The sequence below is a fragment of the Sander vitreus genome, chromosome 24, assembly GCF_031162955.1.
Source record: "Sander vitreus isolate 19-12246 chromosome 24, sanVit1, whole genome shotgun sequence".
In the NCBI taxonomy this organism is placed as follows: Eukaryota; Metazoa; Chordata; class Actinopteri; order Perciformes; family Percidae; genus Sander; species Sander vitreus.
In genome coordinates, this window is record NC_135878.1 from 13,661,515 (window position 1) to 13,684,476 (window position 22,962).

The 22,962-nt window shown below is 41.0% G+C and overlaps 2 protein-coding genes across 4 annotated transcripts in view; one reads left to right on the top strand and one right to left on the bottom strand.

Annotated features, from left to right (window-relative positions):
• The window catches only part of LOC144512803 (uncharacterized), a 93,469-nt gene that overhangs the window by 52,606 nt on the left and 17,901 nt on the right, over positions 1-22,962 (top strand). For 2 of the 3 annotated variants that reach the window (XM_078243742.1, XM_078243741.1), the window contains exon 3: positions 18,272-18,343. In XM_078243742.1, coding sequence (XP_078099868.1) covers positions 18,272-18,343 — 72 coding nt within the window. Of the gene's footprint in view, positions 1-17,993; positions 18,141-18,271; positions 18,344-22,962 lie in introns of those variants that run through there. The other variant, XM_078243743.1, reaches the window with a different exon arrangement.
• LOC144512806 (uncharacterized) lies at positions 128-17,070 on the bottom strand. Its single transcript, XM_078243746.1, has 2 exons — positions 16,893-17,070; positions 128-3,857 (listed from the first exon to the last, which is right to left on the bottom strand). The coding sequence occupies exons 1-2, from the start codon at positions 16,954-16,956 to the stop codon at positions 2,104-2,106; spliced, it is 1,818 nt and encodes a 605-aa protein (XP_078099872.1). The 5' UTR covers positions 16,957-17,070; the 3' UTR covers positions 128-2,103.

A 22,962-nucleotide genomic window follows, 5' to 3' on the forward strand; every position in this document is an offset into this window, starting at 1 on the left:
TGTGATTTTGTTGTCTCTTATGTAGATTTAAACTTTGGAGCTTCTGGCTTTAAATAGGTATCTTCATTTAATAGATTTGTTGTTGAGATGTATACGATTCCTTAAAATGAAAAATGAAAACGTAACACTCGTGTGATGTTTTTTAATATGCAGAACGTTTTGAACAATACAGGAGAATACTAATTTCCTTTACATAATTAAAAAAAAAACATGGCACCATAAATTGATGGAGAAAAGGCACAAATTGTTGCAGAAAAATTCACCAGAATGCAGGAAATGATGTTCAAACTTTTCTTAGGGACACCCCCCGGTTACAATGTGCCCCCCCGCCCCCAAATGTTGAAACAAAACCTACACCCATGCCAAATTAACTTGTCGAGTAAATTAACTTAAATTATGCATTAAAGGTCCCATTGCATTTTTTTTTAACATTAATATGAGTTCCCCCAGCCTGCCTATGGCCCCCCAGTGGCTAGAAATGGTGATAGGTGTAAACCGAGCCCTGGGTATCCTGCTCTGCCTTTGAGAAAATGAAAGCTCAGATGGGCCGATCTGGAATCGCCTCCTTATGAGGTCATAAGGGGAAAGGTTACCTCCCCTTTCTCTGATTTGCCCACCCAGAACATTTGGCCGGCCCATGAGAGAGAGACATCATGGCTTTCAAATGAGCAAAGTGGCAGTTGGTCTTGGTCAAGGCCACCCCGCCTCTCCTTCTCAATAGCTACAGACACAGAAATGGCACATACTAAGGAAAGCTCATTGTGGGACTGGCTCTAGTGGCTGTAATTCTGCACCAAGACTGAATTTCGGGAAAGAGACTTCAGATACAGTATTAGGGGACCATTAAGGCCTATATAAAAAGAGACTTCAGATACAGTATTAGGGGACCACTAAGGCCTATATAAAAGAGACTTCAGATACAGTATTAGGGGACCACTAAGGCCTATATAAAAGAGACTTCAGATACAGTATTAGGGGAACACTAAGGACTATATAAAAGCATCCAAAGAGCACCATGACATGGGACCTTTAAAAAAATACATTGTGGGGTCCCTGATAACCAATACAAAACAATTAACAGAAGGAAGTAAACAAACAATCTTGTAAATATCAATTGATATAAATACACGTGATAAAATAAGTGGCATGATGGCTCAGAGGAAATTAATTCTAAATCATTTGATAATGTTAATATTTGTCCCTATTCATTTCCGTGTAGACGCGAACACACTTTTTTCCACGCTCAAGACGATCTGAAGGGAAAAACTACAACCAAAAAGAACATGCCAATAACTAGTAAAAGTTGAACGTGTTCGGAGTTCTTGTCAGAGGAGACGTTGGCAAAATTCATTTTGTACAAAATGGCCTAGCGCATATTTTACAAAGCATTTATTCAGAAAATTAGTAAAGCAAAAGTAAAACACACAATAGCTAACTAGAAGATCTAAGCTAACAGGAGAAAGTTATTATTATAAATAACTTAAGGTATATACTCATCAGATGCAGACGTTTATTGACGGCTTATAAACAATTTCTTAATTATAAAATACTACATAAAAGATATGAAATATTATGCGAGTAGTCTACATCCACGACGTTCCACTTCCGGGATTGCTCCGGTGTTCATAAACACGCTAAAAAGTGACTATGCATCTTGATAACGCGCCAATAATGGCATACGAATTGGCGTGTCATACATACGCCACTTCATGAGATCAGTCTATGCCATGATATGAATATTGATACATTTATAACCACTCAGATGTTTAACTTAACTAGTTAAAAAAAGTATTAGTATCGGTATTAGTTCATTTTTTAAAGACACCCTAAAACAATAAATGCATTAGCATCACAATTACGCATTTACCACGACAGATTATAGAGTTTGGAATCTGGCACTCAAAATTACCACTTACGGCAATTCTAGTAACTAGTATTAACTATCAACTTACAATTTTTTTGGTGACGGCTGTTATAAAGTGTTACCTAGACCCACAGAGTATTGCATGTCACATCATTTTGAAAGACTTCTTTCATTTGTCGAGTGTTTGAACCTAAGGTTCTCTGCTCTCCTTTAAGACTGCCGCGCCACGTCAGGCAGCTTTATGGTTTCTCTCCTGTGTGGATTCTCATGTGTTTATGTAAAACTCCACTTACTGCAAAGGCTTTCTCGCAGAGAGGGCAGCTATATGGCCTCTCTCCTGTGTGGGTTCTCATGTGTGTCTTTAAATGTTCACTCACTCTAAAAGCTTTCTTACAGACAGAGCAGCTAAACGGTTTCTCGCCTGTGTGGATTCTCATGTGTCTATCTAGATGTCCACTCACTGTGAAAGCTTTCTCGCAGACTGAGCAGCTAAATTGTTTCTTTCCTGTGTGGATTCTCATGTGGTTGTGTAGAACGCCACTTACTGCAAAGGCTTTCTCGCAGAGAGGGCAGCTATATGGCCTCTCTCCTGTATGGGTTCTCATGTGCGTCTTTAAATGTCCACTCACTCTAAATGCTTTCTTACAGACAGAGCAGCTAAACGGTTTCTCGCCTGTGTGGATTCTCATGTGTCTATCTAGATGTCCGCTCACTGTGAAAGCTTTCTCGCAGACTGAGCAGCTAAATGGTCTCTTTCCTGTGTGGATTCTCATGTGTGCTTGTAAATTTGCACTTTGTATAAAAGTTTTCATACAGACTGAGCAGCTGTACGATTTCTCGCCTGTGTGGATTCTCATGTGTTTCTGTAAACTTCCACTTACTGTAAATGTTTTCTCACAGACGATGCAGCTAAATGGTTTCTCACCCGTGTGGATTCTCATGTGCGCCTTTAAATGGCCACTCTCGGTAAAAGCCTTCTCACAGAAGGAGCAGCTAAAAGGTTTCTCTCCTGTGTGGATTCTCATGTGTCTATGTAAATGTCCGTTCACGGTAAAAGCTTTGTTACAGACTGAGCAGCTGAATGGTTTCTCTCCTGTGTGGCCTCTCATGTGTTTCTGTAAATGTCCACGTTGTATAAAAGCTTTCTGACAGATGGAGCAGCTGAACGGTTTCTCCCCAGTGTGGATTCTCATGTGTTTCTGTAAACTTCCACTCACTGTAAAAGCTTTCATACAGACGGAGCAGCTAAATGGTTTCTCTCCTGTGTGGGTTCTCATGTGTGTTTGTAAATATCCATTCTCTGTAAAAGCCTTCTCACAGACTGAGCAGCTGAACGGTTTCTCTCCCGTGTGGATTCTCATGTGTTTTTGTAAACTTCCATTCACTGTAAAAGCTTTGTTACAGACTAAGCAGCTGAACGGTTTTCCTCCCGTTTGAGATCTCATGTGGGTCTTCAGACGTCCACTGGTGCCAAATCTTTTCAGACACTCTTTCTCACCAGTACTACATCTCAGATCACTAACGGGGACTTCGGTACCATTCAGAGCGTTTAAACCTGAAAGAGGTTCTCCGGTCTCCTTCCAATCATTACTGTCATCAGTCTCAGGTTCAGATGAGTCTCTAGTCTTGTAGGTATCTGGTTGTAAATGTGTATCTGGAGCAGAGTTCAGATTCTGGTCCTCCACAGGTTCTGGTCCTCCACAGTCCTCTCCAACAGCTTCTGTTTTCATCTGTTCAGTTTGTCTTTGATGAAGCTGTGAGAACTGAGGGTTCTCTTCATCCTCTTCACTCTTCACATGGACAAGAGTAAATGGGAACTTGGTGATATCCGCCTCCTCCAGCCGTTGAAGCTGCTCTTCATCCTGACTGCCCTGGAGTTCCTCCTGTTCCTCTTTAATGTTGGGGGACTCTGGGTCCTCCTGGTCCAGACTGGAGCTCCACTCCTGCTGATGTTCTTCACCAACAATCACTTTCTGGACATCTGAAGGTAAAACTGAACCACAAAACAAAACAGCCATTAATGTTAAATGAACAATACTTCACTTGTAGCTAAATTCAGGGCCCCATAGTCCGTCATTCAATACTGAGCACAACTTGCCTGGCTGCTGACTTTTTAGCCTAGAGCTAGTGCACTTCCTCTCCAAAAACGTACGCCTCCACTCTGCCCTTCAACCAGCTGTATAAGTTGGGTCAGTATGTCTGAGAAAACCGAGCTGGAAGGTAGGAAAACTATGCTGCACCAGATCACAGAGGATGAGGCCCTGCTCGACTGCATGTTAGCTACGGCAAACGCTACAGCTCATACTTCTGCCTCTAGACCTGCCTCGGAAGCCACTATTCCAGGATCTGACGCTGCTGCTGTCCCAACCTGCCCTTCACACAAACCTAATTTTCATTTAAAATTATTCTGGAATCGGCCTTCCTTCCTTTAGGAATGATGGATTTCACCACAGTGACAGGACAATATATTCCATTCGGTGCTGAATACCTCCACAAAATGACTTTAGATTTTAGATGATTTTAGAACGTTTGTCTGTATCAGCCAGGTCATTTCATTGGTCGATAACGATATCACAATATTGCATTTTGTTTTTATACGTTTTTGACGATGTATATCGACATATCGTGTAGCCCAACAGCAGCTACACTTCCTTAGTAGGCTGAGGGTTTTTGGCGTCAACCAGAATGTTTTGACTACCATGCTGTAGATGAGAGCATCCTGTGGTACAACATCTCGGTCTGGTTTGGCAACCTCAGTATACAGTTGAAAGCCCATATTACATATTATGAAAACTCACTTTTTGAGTGCTTGCATGCATTTGGGAATCTGGAGTACATACTAGCCGACAAACTGTGACAAAAGACAACCCAGTCAGTTTTTTGTAAGCTTCCTACAGAGACGCCATTATCAGTATCTGTTCAACCACCATCATCATCTGCCTGTGTATTTTCACATTCTATGGTATAGGATGTAGTTATTTTTAAAATAGACTAAGTTTTAAGTATTTCATTACTTTGTGGAAGTTCTACCATGGCCTCTGTAAAAAAAAATTGTGAAAAACAAAATGCCTTGGTTACCTTGTTTCAAGCCATTCTAGCATGGTAGAGAAAGCCTACAGGAAGACACAGCTCGATTTGTGCCAGTTCTCATTAATATTCAACGAGCTAAGCTGCTTGACTCTGATTGGCTAACAGCTAGCCAATGAGAGCCTGGCTATCAGCATCCTTTACCCAGCGCAACTGGGCTAGCTCATGAATAGTAATGAGCTCAGGCGGCGACACCACGTCAGACTGACCAGCTTTTGGAATTGGCCTGATTTCTTCACTTATTTCTTTTCAGAACATTCAAATAATGCTGCGTTTATTTATTTTTCAACATCTTAAAGTTAGAATCAGCAGATCGTAAATCGTGACATTAAAATCATTTCTAGATTAGCAGCTGTAGCATGCATACTGCACTTTAGAAATTTACATGAGTAGGCATATTCCTCCATACAATTTGATTGCAGTCGGCCGCCTAAACCTATTTATTTGTTTCGCAGTGTGCGTTTATAAAATTAGCCCTATAGTTCTGTTTTTGGAAAGCTTTGTCTTATTCTTTTCTTCCAGTGATAGTGATGGAGATAATGATGAATAAATGGCTTACAAGACAAAATGTACTGTATTTTTGTAAAGAATTAGCATTTTGATATAATATTAAATAAATGTAAGCGTGCGACAAGTTTGACTGCTATCACTTCACAGCTTTTATTATTAAAGGGATACTTCACAGATTTAGCACTAAGCTTTGTATCAGTAGAAACACTAGTATTTTCGAATGACTGTGCTTCCCTCCCTCATGTCCCCCTGAGAGGGGAGATCTCTGTATTGTGGGTCTGGAAAAAAAATCTTCCGATGACGTAAAAACGTTGATTTTTGCGTCATCGGAAGATTTTTTGCCCAGAGGCAATGGACTACAGCCAGTAGTGGGAGCTACTTCCTTATATTTTCAACCCGCCCATAGGGGGTTGGACTGTCGTCTTTCTCCGAAGATTCCAGAACCAAAACGAGCGTCTGCCATCTTGAATTTTCGCTACTCCCTTCTCAGCAGAAAACGTTTAGACAGACGTGCATTCAAACCACCGTGAGTGTACCCCCGGGATACATTGGTACAGATGGGAGAATATGCACAACACTATTACAGACGGAATACTCGACACAGCTTTGCTCGCCTGCTATGGAGACCAGCGGTGTTGCTCGATACCTCCAGCCGGTAAAAGGACATCATCAGCGGGGAACGTTGAACGAGTGTGCCGGTGGAAAGCTAACGCTAGCCGGCCACCTGTTCCTGTTCGGCCATCCTGCTTGCAAGTGTCCGCTCATTAGACGACAAACTGGACTACATCCAACTTCAACGAAACTCCCAACGCGAGTTCAGACTCTGCTGTGTTTTTGTTGTTGTGGAAACATTGCTGAACAACAGCTATCCAGCTACCAGGCCTGCTGCTGTGTCGCCGGGTAAGACTAGTGGAGGAGGGCTGTGTTAACACGGACTGGTGCTTGTATCCAACTAACTGCTAGTGGAGTTTGTGACTGTTAAATGCCGACCAGTCTACATTCCACGCAAATATATAAGTTTATACTCAGTGTTTACAGCCCACCAAGCGCTAATGCTAGTAGCTATGTGTTAGCTGAACTTTACGGCGCATGTGCACTAAATGTAGCCTGTTTCGTATGTAGTTTTTATATAATGTCGTTTTTATTTTTAATTGTGTAACCACTTGAGCCACGGTGAAACGTTTCGTGTGGTGGTTGAAATGACAATAAAACACACTTGACTCGAATGCTGCCTCACTGTCTGTCTGTAAACGGTAGGCGTGGCTTGGGAGTAGACATTAAAGCAGCGAAGCAAGTGCATTCTGGGATTTGGTATCTTTCATCCAGATGAGCCAAAAACACATTTTCTGGCTTTTCTCGGCCTAGAAGCCACCAATTTCTAAATAAATTTCTTTTACATAAGTGACCCAATTTAAAGATATATTCATCTTTCCAACAGTGAAATATCCCTTTAACTTTATACAAAATTAAACTCCCAGATAAACTTCCCCACAGGTTTAGAAATATTTTTTATTAGCATTTTTTAACAACCAATAAACAAATACACAATATACTTAAAAAATATATATAACAAAAACTGAAAAGTGAAATAACATAAAATACACAGAATAAATTTATGATAACAACGTACGCTTCATAGCTCACAGTTCAAAGGTTGATAAGTTATATAATGATAAGTAAAGTGAATCATGTTACAGGTTTGGAATTTACCTGTGGTGGTGGGTGACGCAGGATGTGACGGGTTCAGTACTAAACTAGTCAACCAAAGGTTTATTAACCACAGTATTTATTGAAAACAGTGACTTAAACATTTAGAAACAATTTAGGAAGAACTAAATAACTAGAAGATGATATACAGACAGATGAAGTGTAGCTTATGATGGGCTTTGTCAATTAAATTTGGTTGGTTTTTCATAAATGTTAGCGCTCAGCAGATAAAATACCCGATTACCCTGAGCCCAAATGTTACATGTATTAACTTAATCTTAAAATCATAGCCTATTATGATTCATACAGAATGTTACAGGTTATCATAAATCTCAACACTGTGCCCACGGCATGACTCCTCCTAACTCCTGTTAACCCATATTACACTAAGGCTATCTTTATAACGGAGCTAGCTAACTGAAGCTGACTGGAGCTAACCGCTAATCGGAGCTAATCGTTGCTAACAGAGCATGCATCCATTAACTGTATTTATGGACTTGATGCCAAATAAAACCCTTACATTTTATTAAATTGGCTGTAACAGTTTTAACAGGTATTTTATATGCTGAACCATTAACATTTGGCAAAAAAAAAGAAAGATTTAATTGATAAACCACATCATGGCTACACTTTTTTTGTCATTTGTTTAAAATTTAACGAGCAATTTGTTGTATTTTAGCAAAATACTGAAAGCAGCAGAAAGGCAGAATTGAGTAGGCTACATTTTAATATTGGTTTATTTATCAAGTCATTAAAGTTATATAATGATCGCGATAGTCAATGTTTCCCCTCATATTACGCAGCCTTAATAACTACCCTGACATTGTGTCGGATGCCGCATAGTGTCACAATATTTTCATCTGTATCAAATGTGTCAAGTTTTTTCTTTCTAAATTATCCGATAATGTTACGTAGTCATTGTTTTTACTTTCGTTTGACTAGTTTATAACTGAAACCCAGCCATTACGCGCCGCGCCGTCAAATCCTGCGCCACACACCACCATGTCATGACAGTTGTTGCAGATGCACCACCACGGCTGTCCTGGACCCGGAGTCTCTGGATTTGGACCCTCTGGTGTCTCTCTCATTGCCCACATATCGTATAGAACCACAGGGAGATGCATCATGACTGCCTCTGCAATGGTGTCCCTCTCTTCTGGGGTCACGGCATCGCTCTCTTTCAGCCTGTGTATGCACAACAGCAAGGAATATGAAGAGTGTTTGGCAAAAATGATAACAGTTTTTAACGACCACAGTGTCTGGTACATTCTCAAATACAGGTTCTCTTTTCGGATAAGAATAGACCATATTGGTGAATGATGGCTGAATATATTCCTGACAAATTAGTATTAAACAAAATAAAAATCGGCCAACTGCACTAAAAATGGACTGAATTAAGCTTAAATCTGTTGTTCACCCACCATGTTTGTTGATCCATTTCAGACAGACCTGCATGCTCTAGTGTGGAAAGCTTGATAAAATAAAAAAATAAAAAATCACCTACCCTTATTTCAGCCAGGCGATGCTCTTAGAGTTCCCTTAGTCTTTCTTCTTCCTCTTGATCAAACGTGTTTCCTTTGTCTTCTTCCTCTGCCACGTTCTCCTCCTCTACTACTCCTGCCTCCGTTGCTTCCACTTGAGCCCCTTCGCCTCTTGCCTTAGCCCTTCTTCGTCGGGGCAAAGGGCCACTTTCATCATAATCAGGATCCTTCACAGCCCAGCCCAACTCTAAACTCTGCAAATGTAATAAAATAAATGGGGGTGGAGGGTTGGTGTCAGTGGCATGAGAGGTCTTAAGAGTTAATTTCATTTGCATTTGCTGTGATGTAAATGTGGGGTTAACTTAAAATTGACGTTATTGCGCACATTAGCTATCAAAACTGATAGGAATGGCGTATGTTCGGCAATGTAGCTAATGCAAATAACATATTCTAACGCAACGTAATTATATTCTAACGCTACTAACATAATTATATTCTAATGCAACCAACATTATTATTCTAATGTCCAGGCAGCAATAATTAGAAAACCCTAAGTAACGTAACATCGCAAAATGTCTTTCAAAATTCAAATAAATAGGGATGCCCTATTGGAATAAGTAAGATGACGCTCACGAATAACAAACGTTACATAGATGTTACTTCTTTGACGTTCATTTTCAGAATAAGTAAATACGCAAAAAAGTTTTAGTTACCATTTTAGAAGACGTCGTTCCACTTCCCTCTTTGGACCTGCTGTCGTAGGAGCACGTGAAGGCATCATTCAGCATCGGGCCGGTGAGAACTGCCAATCTACTGTCGTCATACCGCGCAACGCATATCAGCACTATTGGTTACTGTAAACGCTAATCAATGTCTGCAATGCGACAAGTTCCTCCCTACTCGTCGCCTTTGTTGGTTAGGTTTAGGCGTGAGGAGTGAGATTGGTTAGGGTAAGAACACAAGCGTGAGCCAATCAGAGGCAGAGTAGGGCGGGACATGTCTTCGCCATCAAAATCGCTCCCCATTAGCAGTTATTGGAGCTTTCATTGAACACGGCCGGATGGATGGGGCCAAACACAGCGGAGGCCAGTTTTACGACAGGGACACTATCCAGATGGTTTTCTTTCCAGGTTTGCTCTTTGCAGCCCGGGGCTAACCGAATTAAGTAATGTTAGTTAGTTAATGTTATCTGTCCAAAAATCATTAAATCACCTGGGTACTGCATTCGCTGTCGTCAAACTGGTCTTATAAATCCAAATGGTTTCGCTTGTGGATATTATTCGTGACACCGTTATAAAAGCATTTGATGGTGAAATCAAACTTCACGCCAAGTTAAAATTGTTTCACTTTACTTGAGGTCAAGGAAAAATATTTGTGACAATTATAATGCTCTCATGACAGCCAATGTAAAAACCAACCACTCAATGTAATATTAACGCGTAAAGATACAGTAGTTTCTTGAGGTTTGATAATTAGACCTGCCATGACATATTTATGACATAAGGCTGAGAGGAGGGATAGAGGGAGAGCCTGTATGAGGCAGCGGCAATAATACAGTGCATTGACAATAATAATAATACTTTGTTTACGTTTCTAAATGTGCATTTGTTAAGCAGTATTCAATTAAAATGTGACTGAACTAAAATATGAAAGCAGATTGTAGTTTCTGTATTTACTACCAACGCATTTATCAGTAGTACAGTTGAAGTCGGGGAAATGTAAAACAGTGCTACTAGTAAAAAAGGTAAAGTCTGGAGCCCTGTTTCTGTTGCCGCTTAACATCTGATTCAGAGCATCAGAGAGCAGCGCAGGCCTTTAAGTGGCACCAAAATCCATATTCAGTACGGTAGGTCTTTTAGGCACCGGTGCCATATTAGCACCGGCTTTCGGTTCCCAACCCTATACAGAATGCATGAGAGCTAGGGCTGTATATAGATAAAGACCATCTTGGTCGACTGAAATTCTAACGACTCTTTGCACGTTCCTGTGTACGCACATGCACACACACACACACACACACATATATATATATATATATATATATATATATATATATATATATATATATATATATATACACACATGTGTATCTATATATACACACACACACACATATATATACACACACACATATATAAAAAAATAAATCGCATTGCGTCGGCCCTTAATCGCATTGATATATATATATATATATATATATATATATATATATATATATATATATATATATATATATATATATATATATATATATATATATGCATGCATGCATGCATGCAACTAACTGCAGACCTATCAGCATCGTAGAGGACTCGGGTCTTAAAGAAGTGCTACAGTTGGCATGTTCTGACCCATCTTATACACTGCCATCGAGGGGGACAGTAGTTTCACCACACACAGCCTGTACGACACGGAGAAAGCAGCTAAACTGGAACTGCTGCAAAGTGCAAACGCTGTCTCATTAACCGGTGATCACTGGACGTCAGTGAGTAATCACAATTATTTAGGAGTTACTAAACACTATATTGACTCTGGCTGGACTTTGCACTTGTTTGCCTTAACGGTGGTTGTTAGTGTTACATCTCAGTCAATTGTTCTCAATCCTTGTTAAAAATGTAAAAGGTTAAATGTCCTGCTGTGGCATCTGGTTTTTGGACCATTTTGTTTGTACTGTATAAGCAAAGTGTTAGTGTTACATCTCAGTTAGGTTAGGTACTTGTAGGAATTGTGTAATAATGACAGATTCACACATTTGTTTACAGTAAATAAATAATAGTCAAGTTCATAAAGTCACTTTCTTTGCATTCATTTGATTCCCAATCAAGACCCACCGGTAAGAATTGCTTTTCATTGTTAATATGTACTTAAAAACAGTTCTGAAATGCAAAATAATAGAATTTTAATTGTGATAAAACATGCCATTAACCATAGAACTTCAGCAATTAAAAAAAAAAAAAATATATATATATATATATATATATATATATATATATATATATATATATATATATATATATATATATATTTACACATATACAGTGCTGCTCATAAGTATTCATACATGCATTCATGCTAAAGTTGACTAAAAAGAGGAATAAAAAAAAAATCATCTTTTGGAAATTGATCTTAATGCCTTAATTGAAAAAACACCAATTTTTGGTGAATGAATAATGTATTGTTAATAAATAAATGTTCTTCCTTAAAATACAGGGGCCATAATTATACACACCCCTATGTTAAATTCCCATAGAGGCAGGCAGACTTTTATTTTGAAAGGCCAGTTATTTCATGGATCCAGGATACTATGCATCCTGATAAAGTTCCCTTGGCCTTTGGAATTAAAATAGCCCCCCCACATCATCACATCCCCTTCACCATACCTAGAAATTGGCATGGTTTTATCTCAGTTAGTCTAATAGCTGGTTTGATTTGCATTGATATGGATCTTATCTCAGTTTAGTCATTATTTGATAACCACTAATAAAAAATAAAATATAATAATGTAATAATGTATAGGGGCCAGTAAAAATGTACTTCGGGCAAGTACTGCTCTGTGCCGCCCCCCCCCCACACACACACACACACACACACACACACACACACACACACAGTACGGCAGCTGGTGCGACGAGATGCTACATCGCTACAACATATGCCGCTGCAAGGCTCATTGATTGCGGTTCACCAGATGCCGGCGTCATGCCAAAAACTGATCATCTGTCCAAAACTGATTGCCGTCTACCCCGCATGTGACTAAAATAGGGAACACGAAACATGTTAGATGAACGCCCAGGCTCTCGGCACGCCCAGAGCGAATAGATCAAGCCAGGTAGGTCATCACATACAGGAAGGCCACAGCTCAGCCACATGCTTTACAAAAATAAAACGAACATCAAAATAAAAACACCCAGGTTTCTGGTGATTTTGGCTGTCTTGGTTTGTCAACCGTGTCTAGCGCAAGACAGGCGATCGGGCACGGAGAGAGAAAGAGAGACCGACGGACAGACAGACAGTCGCACACGTACGCACGCACGTACACACGTGGAAAAATGCGCGTCCGGGGCCTCATTTATAAACGTGGCGTACGCACGAAAGAAGACCTACGCCGCTCTCTACGCAAGGACTGGGATTTATGAAAAGCAAACTTGACGGGAAAATGTGCGGTCCTCCACGGACACTCTGACCCAGGCATACGCACAGAAATGGGTGAACATGAGAAAACGGCGACACCGAAGGCAGGTGGATGAAACGTGAAACAGACAAAAATATTGCCTCTCATTGATGATATGAAGAATTCACAAAGCCATTCTTACAACTAATATCCTACACAAACGATCGTTTGATCGATCTGCGGTGAAAAACGGACCAAATATAACAAGATGCTATCGTAATAGAAAGTTTTACTAATTACGTGCTCCTCGTGCAGAACTATTTGTCATTTAGAATTAGATTCATTCCGACACCTTTAGCTTTTTGGATACAATCCAATGGATGGGTAGAAAAAGGCACGCCATGCGTAATGACGCACAATGGCTGGCTTTGCACTGTTGGGAGATGTGGCAAATGGAGACCGACGGCAAGAAGACCTGCTGGCAAACGGGGACGAGTGGCCTCAGAGCCGCTTCCGACTACCTCGAGCTGCCCCGTTGGATCTCTGTGCCGTTTTGGCCCCAGAGTTACAGAGGAGCACTCTGGGAAACCACGCCGTCCCGACGCCTTTAATATCGGACCATTTCTTTTTAATTTGGGCCACGGTCTGACTTTCTGAGGCTGTGGCATTAACTGCGTCTGCAACATGTTTTCACTCTATAGCTTTTTTGGCGTTAGTAATGCCCACACTGTGCCCTCCAAACATATGTTCCTCTTTTCCACCTCTCTAACAAGAACTACAACTTCTCTAACAAGAACTACAACTTCACATTGAGTGAAAGTCCTTTGCTACGTTTTCCTCTGTGCACATGATGTCGGTATGGATGAATATTAATTTGGGGCATTTCACTGACTATAGGGCTAGAGTAACATGAGGAAAATTCCACAACAGATAGCAGTCGGTCATAAGCATGGATGTATTAAGAGAACGTTCAGAGATCGGTCACGAGGTTTACCAGTTTACCAGTAAACGCAACATTTAGTCCCGTCTGTGTTGTTTTTCAGACAACAGCAGTGACCAGTGCTAGTTTGAGTCTTTTAGCTCATAGCTTTAGCAGCAGACTGTCGGGCGTCCCGCTGTTGGAATCCTCTACAGTGAAATACAGTCACACTGCACCGTTTAGCTTTCAGCATTTTAGCCGTGTTTAATCCAGTTACTACTGTAGCTAACGGTAGGCTAACGTTAGCTGCTGTTAGAACGCAACGCAGACATTTAGGTGGCACCGTAATCCGAGTTGCTATTTCGTCCGGTAGATACCGGGATTTTAACATGCGCCGTTAACGTGAACAGAAAATTGTGTTGCCTGTATCTTTTCACGGCAAACGCGCATGTGTGGAAAGCGGTCGCACAACAGCTGAAATGGCTCCTTCATAGTATCCTTCAACAAAGGAGGAATGTAGCACAATATGGATGTGAAAGCAGTTATAATGAGCCTATGTGACAATAAATTAGTTTTGGTTAAAATCAACAAATAATCGTCATAATTAATCGTGATCTCAATATTGATCAAAATAATCGTGATTATCATTTTGGCCATAAGCGTGCAGCCCTAACGGACTATTTAAGGGCAATTATGGATGTGGCATGAAGACGCCAAGGCCTAAGCCTATGCTGTATGGTAAAACAGCCTGCGACCGCAGAGTACAAGTTCTGCTGCAAATGTTTAGTTAAAGTAAAAAAAGAGAGGCATTGTCAGCATGCTGGATAGTTTCATAAATAATGCATCGTATTTGATTAGTGATATTTTGCGAGTAGAATCTGAATCTGCAACATTCTCTGGCAGGTAAATGTAGGAGTACAGTGAGTTTTTTTTCCTCTTAAGTACAAGTAGCCTACGCAGTAAGGGCTCCTGCACGCTGGCTTCGTTTGTTTAAATATCACAACACATGTCCATCATAAGATTAACGGGAACCTGTGGTTAACTGTCTTTTCGGAGTTAAACTCCACAAGCGTGTCCTTTCGGTGAACTATTTTCGTAAAAACACGAGATCGTATTCTCAACGAGCCGCCATGATGGCAGTTTCGAAATCCCGGAGTAGCCAGACCTAGGGCTGGGCAATATATCGATATATCTATATCGTGATATGAGAACAGATATCATAATATCGTAATATGGCTTAAGTGTTGTCTTTTCCTGCTTTTAAAGGCTGCATTATAGTAAAGTGATGTCATTTTCTCAGTCAGTTACCAGACTGTTCTAGCTCTTCTATTATTTTTGCCTTTACCCACTTAGTCATTATATCCACATTACTGAAGATTATTTATCTAAACTCTCAAGTGAAGATATTTTATTAAAGCACCAATTGTCAACCCTATCATATCGCCACAATATCGACATTGAGGTATTAAGACAAGAAAGTGTGAGAGTGTGTGTGTGTGTGTGTGTGTGTGTCGGCCGGCCAGCAAGTTTTGTCAAGCCCGCAGGGCACGCTTGTGGAGTTTAACTCCGAAAAGACAGTTAACCACAGGTTCCTGTTAATCTTATGATGGACATGTGTTGTGATATTTAAACAAACGAACCGTCAACGGCGAAATAAAAGCCTCTTATTTACGAGACCTCCAGCTTACAGCGGGGTTGTCTGAGCAGGACTGGCCGAGCGACGGGCTGGCGGCCTGGGCAGGCGCCTGCTGGCTGTCGCCTCACTTCATGGAGCTTCGGAACTCCGAAAACTTTGAAGCAAATGGTCAATTCTGCATCAATTTTCGCAAGACTGCCTACAGTATATTCAAAATCTAAACAGTTCATTTCTCACCTAAAATGTTGTCAGAAGTGAATTTAGTGACGAATAAGATGGCGAAAGTTGTCAACATTGTCCCGTTGTTGGTCTGTCTGTACTGGGAACCCGACCCTCGTAGACCTAGGTTCTATGCTGAAAAGGGAACAGAGAAAAGACCCTGCCCTGAAGTAGGAGCTGAAAGAGTTACAGGAACTGCGGCCAGAGGAACTTAAAAATCCCCAAATTTGGCTTCAAAGTTTTTGGAGTTGAGAAGCTCCATGAAGTGAGGCGGCAGCCAGCAGGCGCTAGCTTGTCGCTCGGCCAGTCACGCTCAGACAACCCCGCTGTGAGCTGGAGGTCTCTCAGACCGCTCTCGTAAATAAGAGGCTTTTATTTCGCCGTTGACGGTTCGTTTGTTTAAATATCACAACACGTGTCCATCATAAGATTAACGGGAACCTGTGGTTAACCCAGTTAAACTCCACAAGCGTGTCCTGCGGCTCGCCGGCCGTCACACACACACACACACAGCAGCAGGCAGAGGAGAGAGAGAGATACCCATTTCTATTCGGGAGACTTGTTTAAATGATGACAAATATGCTATATACATTAGATTTAGTATTTAGTTCATACTTTTCTTGGTGTATTTGTTTTCTGATATGTTTTTCTGATTTCTTTGGGGGGAGTTATTTCGGAGTAGCCTACAGGGGTTCTGGACAAAGCTACAAGCAGCAATACAGGAGGCCGAGTAATCAGGCCATCCCAAACAGGCATGTTTTGAACGGGCACTGTACTAGTAAATTGTTCTCTATCTACGGCGGTGCCTTCCTCTGTTACTAGGGTGATGTACTAGTGTGAAAACGTGCCGCTGCAGGCTTCTCTCTCTCCTCGGACCGACACACACACACACACACACACACACACACACACTTGACTAGCGAGTTGGTGCAGGTTGTGCTACATGTTCTACTGCTCACGTATGATGAGTAAATAACGCGCCGTGGAGACCTGGCATTGTATGGTCGATGTTGTAGAGTAAAGTATCAGTGTGGAAGCTCCGTTCAGTTGCCCGTGGACTCTTTGAGCTAATCCGCTCTCTCGGAGCTCCAGCTAACTGCTAACGTTAGCTCTCTCCAGCTACACCCCTCGCGTTACACACTTTAACTGGAAACCATTCACAGCTTCTCCTTGTATTGCTTCTACCAGTAACCAAGCTACACACATTAACAGAATACACAATAAACGGTAAAGACGCGTAATGAAATCCTCTTGGCGATAAGACACATTAGCTGAAGGAGCTAGCTAGCTCCAGGCCGTGAATTGTTTAGCTAACGTTAGCTTAGCGTCGTTAGCAGAGCAGTAGAAAGAACACAAACCTTCTCCTCGCAGCTTCGTTTTCGGTTTTAAAACCTCCTCGAGTTGTTTCCGGTGTCGGTCCATCTCTGAGGAACAAACTAATTGCTCGGGTTTTCTGCCAACTAACGGCTTTTCTCCGGTGTTTAGCTAGCTAGCTAGGTCGGTAAAGTCTGAACGGTCTTCCTCCCTGATTTAATGGCGGATTGCAAACAACTTTTAGGTGCTTACCGCCACCTACTGTACAAAAGTGTGTAACATCAGGTCATTTTACAATGATCTTAAATTCTCCTCATCAACCCTGTGTCTTTTAATGTAATTAGTGCCTTCCTGGTGATTTTTATCTATTCTCTCCCTCCTTCTGATCCCAGTATCCCTGTCAGATTCCACTGCCGCCCTGCCATCAGTGCAGGGATTAAACAGTGCAATAGCTTATTATGAAATATTAACCATGACTATGAAAAGACAAGAATGTAAACATAATAGAATTGCTTGACAAACAAGAAGAGAAATAATATAATTATATTATACATGTTATATACTGATGGCGATGATAATGATGATGTCCATGCTGCTGATGGGGACAATTTCTGTTACAATTGAAGAGATGTTGATCATGTATTCGAACATGTCTGCTCACTTTGCACTTTATTGTGGGTATTTGTTGCTTTTTGTTTTTTTTAGATGCTATTGATGCTGTGCTTTGTACGCTTGGTGACTTGGTCCTTCGTTCCAGCAGCAGTCGGACTCTTTAATGCGACATCATCATGTAGCACTGCTAGCTGTTTGTGCAATATGAGCCATCACTGGACAATATTCTCCCACATATAACGCCTGCCAAAGACAATAATAGCACACTTATATACTATGAAAGTACAATAGGCCTACTTCACTGTGAGATGTAGTGGCATACAAGTATAAAGTATGATAGCATGTAAATACCTCTGAATTATAATTAAGTACAGCACATTAGTAAAGGTACTTAGTGACATTCAACCACCGCACTGGCATTATCTCGTCTTATTAAAGGACATTGGGTAAAAAACAACAACCCGCTTTTCTTTTATTCTGAAGGGCAGAGGAGTGTAGCGGAAGTTGTGTTTGTGTTTCCGGGTCCCGTAAGATGTTACGACCTCCGTCCCATTGTTTGCATTTTACTGCGTGATGAGGACGGCGGAGTAAAACGCGCCAGTGTTTGGTGTCCTACAGAAAGAAACATCACAAACTGCTGGATGTAGGTTTAAAACGGGAGTCGAAGCTTCAACGAGCAGGTCTGTTTTCTTTTCGTTTACTGCTGTTGTTGCGGGGAGTCCGCGCGCTAAGCTAACGTTAGCCGCAGCTAGCTCCTGCTAACGTGTGTTATTGGATATGTTGTGAGCTTCGTATTTTTCCTCAAACGCAGGTCGGGGAGAAGTCGAGGAGAGGCACTTCAACATGAACTCTGAGAGGAAACTGTCAGCTGGCCAGCGGAGAGGTGGGAGACGTTTACACTGTGTTATATTTGTCTTTACTCTGTATTGATAAGATCCATTGTTTTATGAACTGGCTCGGGTTAAAAACCCGTGGGGGGGGGGCACGTGGGCAAGGCAGGGCAGCTTCAACAACAAGGCAACTCAAAGTGCGTTACGTAAAAACGTTAAAGAGCAGTTACGCGGCTGAAACGGAATAAACCTACAGATGAAATACAAGAATTAAAGTAGTCACATTATGCTCATTTTCAGGTTCATAATTATATTTAAAGGTTATAAATGCAAAAAAAAAAAAGGCAAAAGGCCGTAACTCGCTAGAGTGTGAAACTGAGAAAAACAACTTTAAAGTTTGTTTCGTCCAGACAAAAGTATTATAGGTAGGACTCCCAAAATGTGACAACTAGTCGCTATAATGAAGAAATGTTTGTATGCAAAAAAAATCGTGAGCTCCAAATTGACCTTTGACCCTTGTTTGGCAGTTACTGTACTCTGCCTTTGTATCATGTGCCAAAAACATGGAGTCACGCAAAGGCATTGCAGTAACTGACATATAATCAACATTTGCTTTGTTGTTCACCATACTTACATCTATTATAAGAACACCTAACCAAGGTCTAGTCATCATGGTATTTGTTTTAAATGATGTAGAAGACCTTTTGGTTGTTCCTATTTAGTGCTATAATGATCAAGATAGTGTGGCAACACTAACACAGTTAAACAGTATGACAGATAAGTTACTTTGCAGTACAGTATGAATAAATACAAGAAATATCAATATATATTGTACATTTAATGTATGCCTTAGTTTGAGGTTGTTATTGCGTTTCAGAACATGTTTTCTTTAAAAACAATGTAATATGGCACTTAATATGTTTAGTTTTTTGAGAGATGATATTGTAAGCAACGTAGGCAATAAAAATGTAGCTTTTTCCGAAAATTAAACCAAACTATTGTATATTATTGCTCTTCAGTAAAACAAAAGTATTTCCTATCCGATTAATTGATGGAATAATCGGTAGAATACGCGATTACTAAAATAATGGATAGCTGCAGCCCTACAAGGCCGTTTAAAGTGCGCAACATAAAACATTACAAAGCAGAGCAATTCAGAACAGTCATGAAAATGAAACGGGCAAAAAAAAAAAAGAGGATACGATACAAATAAAAGAGAAAATAACGTTATAGCGCAGTGTAAGAAATTAATACTTTTTTTAGTAATAGGTTGGAGGGCCGGGTTTGGGAGGAGAAAGGGGCTCCGCAGTTATTGGGTATAAAGAGGTTAGTTCTACAGAAAAGAAGCCATTTGAGTTTGTGGCGACACCTTAAAAAAAAATAGTGCCCCGTTGAAGTTTTTCTACATTTTCTTTATTGTTTTTATTTATTCCTTCAGGAGACGCACTGAATTTCCCATGAGTAAGCGGACCTATGTTTTTTTGATGCACATATTTGTACATTAGCAGGAATGTAGCACATTATGGATGTGAAAGCGGTTATAATGAGCCTATGTGACAATAAAATGAGTTTAGGTTCAAATCAACAAATAATCGTGATACTTAATTGTGATCTCAACATTGATCAAAAATAATCGTGATTATCATTTTTGGCCATAATCGTGCAGCCCTATGTGAAAAGCGTGTTTTAATCACTTAAACAACTGGAGCTATGATTGCTTAACCGGAGCTCCTATAAACAATGCGTGTACATCTCCAGACAGCTTTTTTTCTCTTTTTTTTTCTACGTGAAAAGCTTGTTTTAATCACTCTTAAATCACACAAAGATTGTTTTCAAAGTCAAGAAAGATGCCGATTGTCGTAGAACTGCATCAGACTGTGAAGATGCATAATCAGAAATAATACACATCAGGGCGGTCGCCTTTTTGAAATTGAAATTTGAGCAGCAAGGGGGCACGGCTGATAAACGCGTTGCCAACGCATGTACTGTGTGAAACCGCTCCGTGAACTAGATCTGAACAATCGCACAACAAACTGCAAATGTCTTCTCCTGCCGAGTTTCATCCACAATCCGACACCGTGCCCGTTGCGATCCGAAAGTTCGTGAATCGGGGGTAAGGACTCTTGGATTCGCACGAAGACCAAAAAGTGCTTGTCTTCACTTTAGTGCCTTTCTCTGGGTTGATGGAGAAAAAACACCTGAGGAATACAACAACAACAAAAAACAGACAACTGTATTAATGATAAAATAGCTTAAAGTGCTCATATTATGCTTTTTGGCTTTTTCCCTTTCCTTTTATTGTGTCGTATATCTTTTTTGGTGCACGTTTATAGGTTTACAAAGTGAAAAAGCCCAAAGTCCACCCCAAAGGGACTTACCATCTCCAACAGAAAACACTGTTCACCAACTGCTCCAAACAGCTCTATTGTAGTCCAGCCTTTACTTCAGAGACAAACGTGGTCACTTTGGAACACACGTTATAATGCTCGCTTCTGACTGGCTAGTAGTCCTTGCCTAGCTACTGCGCATGTGCGACTCCCAACAAAGATGGAATAGAAGTGCGATGCCTCACTCTGTAGCTAAAACAGAGAGCTCAACACACAGGGTGAAAAGAGGAGCTGCAGCATTGTGCAGTACGACAAAAATATGGTGTTTTTTTTAAAATTAAACCATGTAAACCTATTCTGACACAACCTTTTTAAATATAATAATGAAACTGAGAAGGAGCATAATATGAGCACTTTAATTAACTTTGATCCGTCTTTTTTTCTTATTTAAGCTACTTTAAACCCATTTTTAAGTTATAAGAGGTAAAATGACATGTTCCCCACCTCCCAGGTCACTGCAGCAGTTACTTTAAAAAAAGAGGCACCCCGTCACCACATGGTAGTTGATGCATGACGTGAGAGCGTAGAAGAAGGGCTACTGCTTTACGTAGGTCCAATGAATGAATGCAGCAGCACTGCACGCACGCGCGACCACGTGGCTGCGCTTTGGGTTTTTTGGGGGCGGCCGTGCATGCGCTCCATCTTCCCTTAAACGTTGGAAAGAGCGCGCGTCAGAATTCGACAGCTGCAGTGTGAGGACTCGCCAAGTAGACCAAATATGATTCACATCCAAACAATTGAACAGGTGCGCTGTCCCACCACCAGAAAAACGCCTTTGCGTGTGAAATGAAGAAGCAACTCACCCAATCTGCTTCGCTCCCTACTGAACTCAGTCGCTCCTAGTATCAGTGTCATTAATAATCTGGAAATTCACAGTTGGTAGGTATTGTTTGGTGAGTTTCTACGGTTTGGTCGAAATCGAGACAACAGGAAAGTTTTAAGTTTGCTAACGTTAGTGTCGTTGGAATGCGATTGACATCTTGTTTTCTTTTTAAGATAGTTTATAGCCTTATGACCGACTGCTATTTGTTGTGGAATCTTCCTCGGCTCATTTTGCAGCCCTAGTAAGAATGTAGAATAAACATACATTCCTAAGAAAGCTTGCATTGAAATTGTCTAGCAATTCAATACTTTCAGTTGTTGTTGTTGCTTCATTCGAGCACTCGGGATCATCTATTTCGAAGCCGTTGTGCGTCACTTATGCTATCCACCGAACACGCTCTATGTTTCCCGGACACTAAATGATGATACAGTGAATTTATTTTTACAGCCAGTTACCGGACGTGCCACAGGCCGACCCTCCACTAAATGCTCGTTTAAGTGGGATGTAAGTTCCTTCAAAACGTGAAATTGGCAGTCAACCAGCGAAATGGCACATTTTGAAATCTGTAACAGTGGCTCTAACCTTAGGTGTAACGGACGATTCAGGCCCATTGTGAGCACGGTAGAAATGCGCTTTGAAAGCCTGGGAAAGTACAAAATGTCCGCTTGTAGCAAGTGCCAACACATTTGAATAAAACAAATGGCGTTCATTCCTCTGCAGCACATAACCCCTCAACGTCTCTAGTGTTTTGTTGCAAAAATGGCAGGTAATCATTTTTGCAACCTAACGTTACCTACACCGCCCGTTGCCCTCCTCGGATGATGCTACGTTACGAAAAAAAAGCGCAGCACCGCAAAAGCATGAAAAAAGGAATGTTGGGACCTCGAAAACGTCGAGCTTTAGCTTGTAACCAGCAGCAGACTAAACGACTTCAATTACGCCTCCTCACTTGACATTACCACTGAAAAACACGAGCAAATCCACCGTCGTCGTTACTCTCCTCAGACAACACTGTCAAAAACCACTGCCCAACAGCACGAAAACAAAACCGAACTGAAAATGTTAAATTAACGTTGAAACCAGCGGCAGATTAATTCATTTCAGTTAACCCCTGTTCAGTCAACGTAATGACTGAAAAACACACCCTCGGTCACACACAGAGGCTTTTATCTTTTCCGACAAATGGACGTGTATTTAAAGGGAAACGGACCATATCAGACCCCAGGCACCCGAGTCAGAACGGCGGCCATCTGTTAACGTTACGTCTCCGTTAACGTTACCGTTGTTCACGCCGAAAATCTGAACAAAGAAATCCCCCCCCCCTTCATGTTTAGCTACCTTAACAGTTAAGCTGCTGGCTAATGTTAGCTTGCTTGCTCCCTAACTGGTCAGCTACCAATACAAATCGAAGCAACGTAATTATGTGGGGGGAAACTGCAGCAGTTTATTAGAATGACATGAA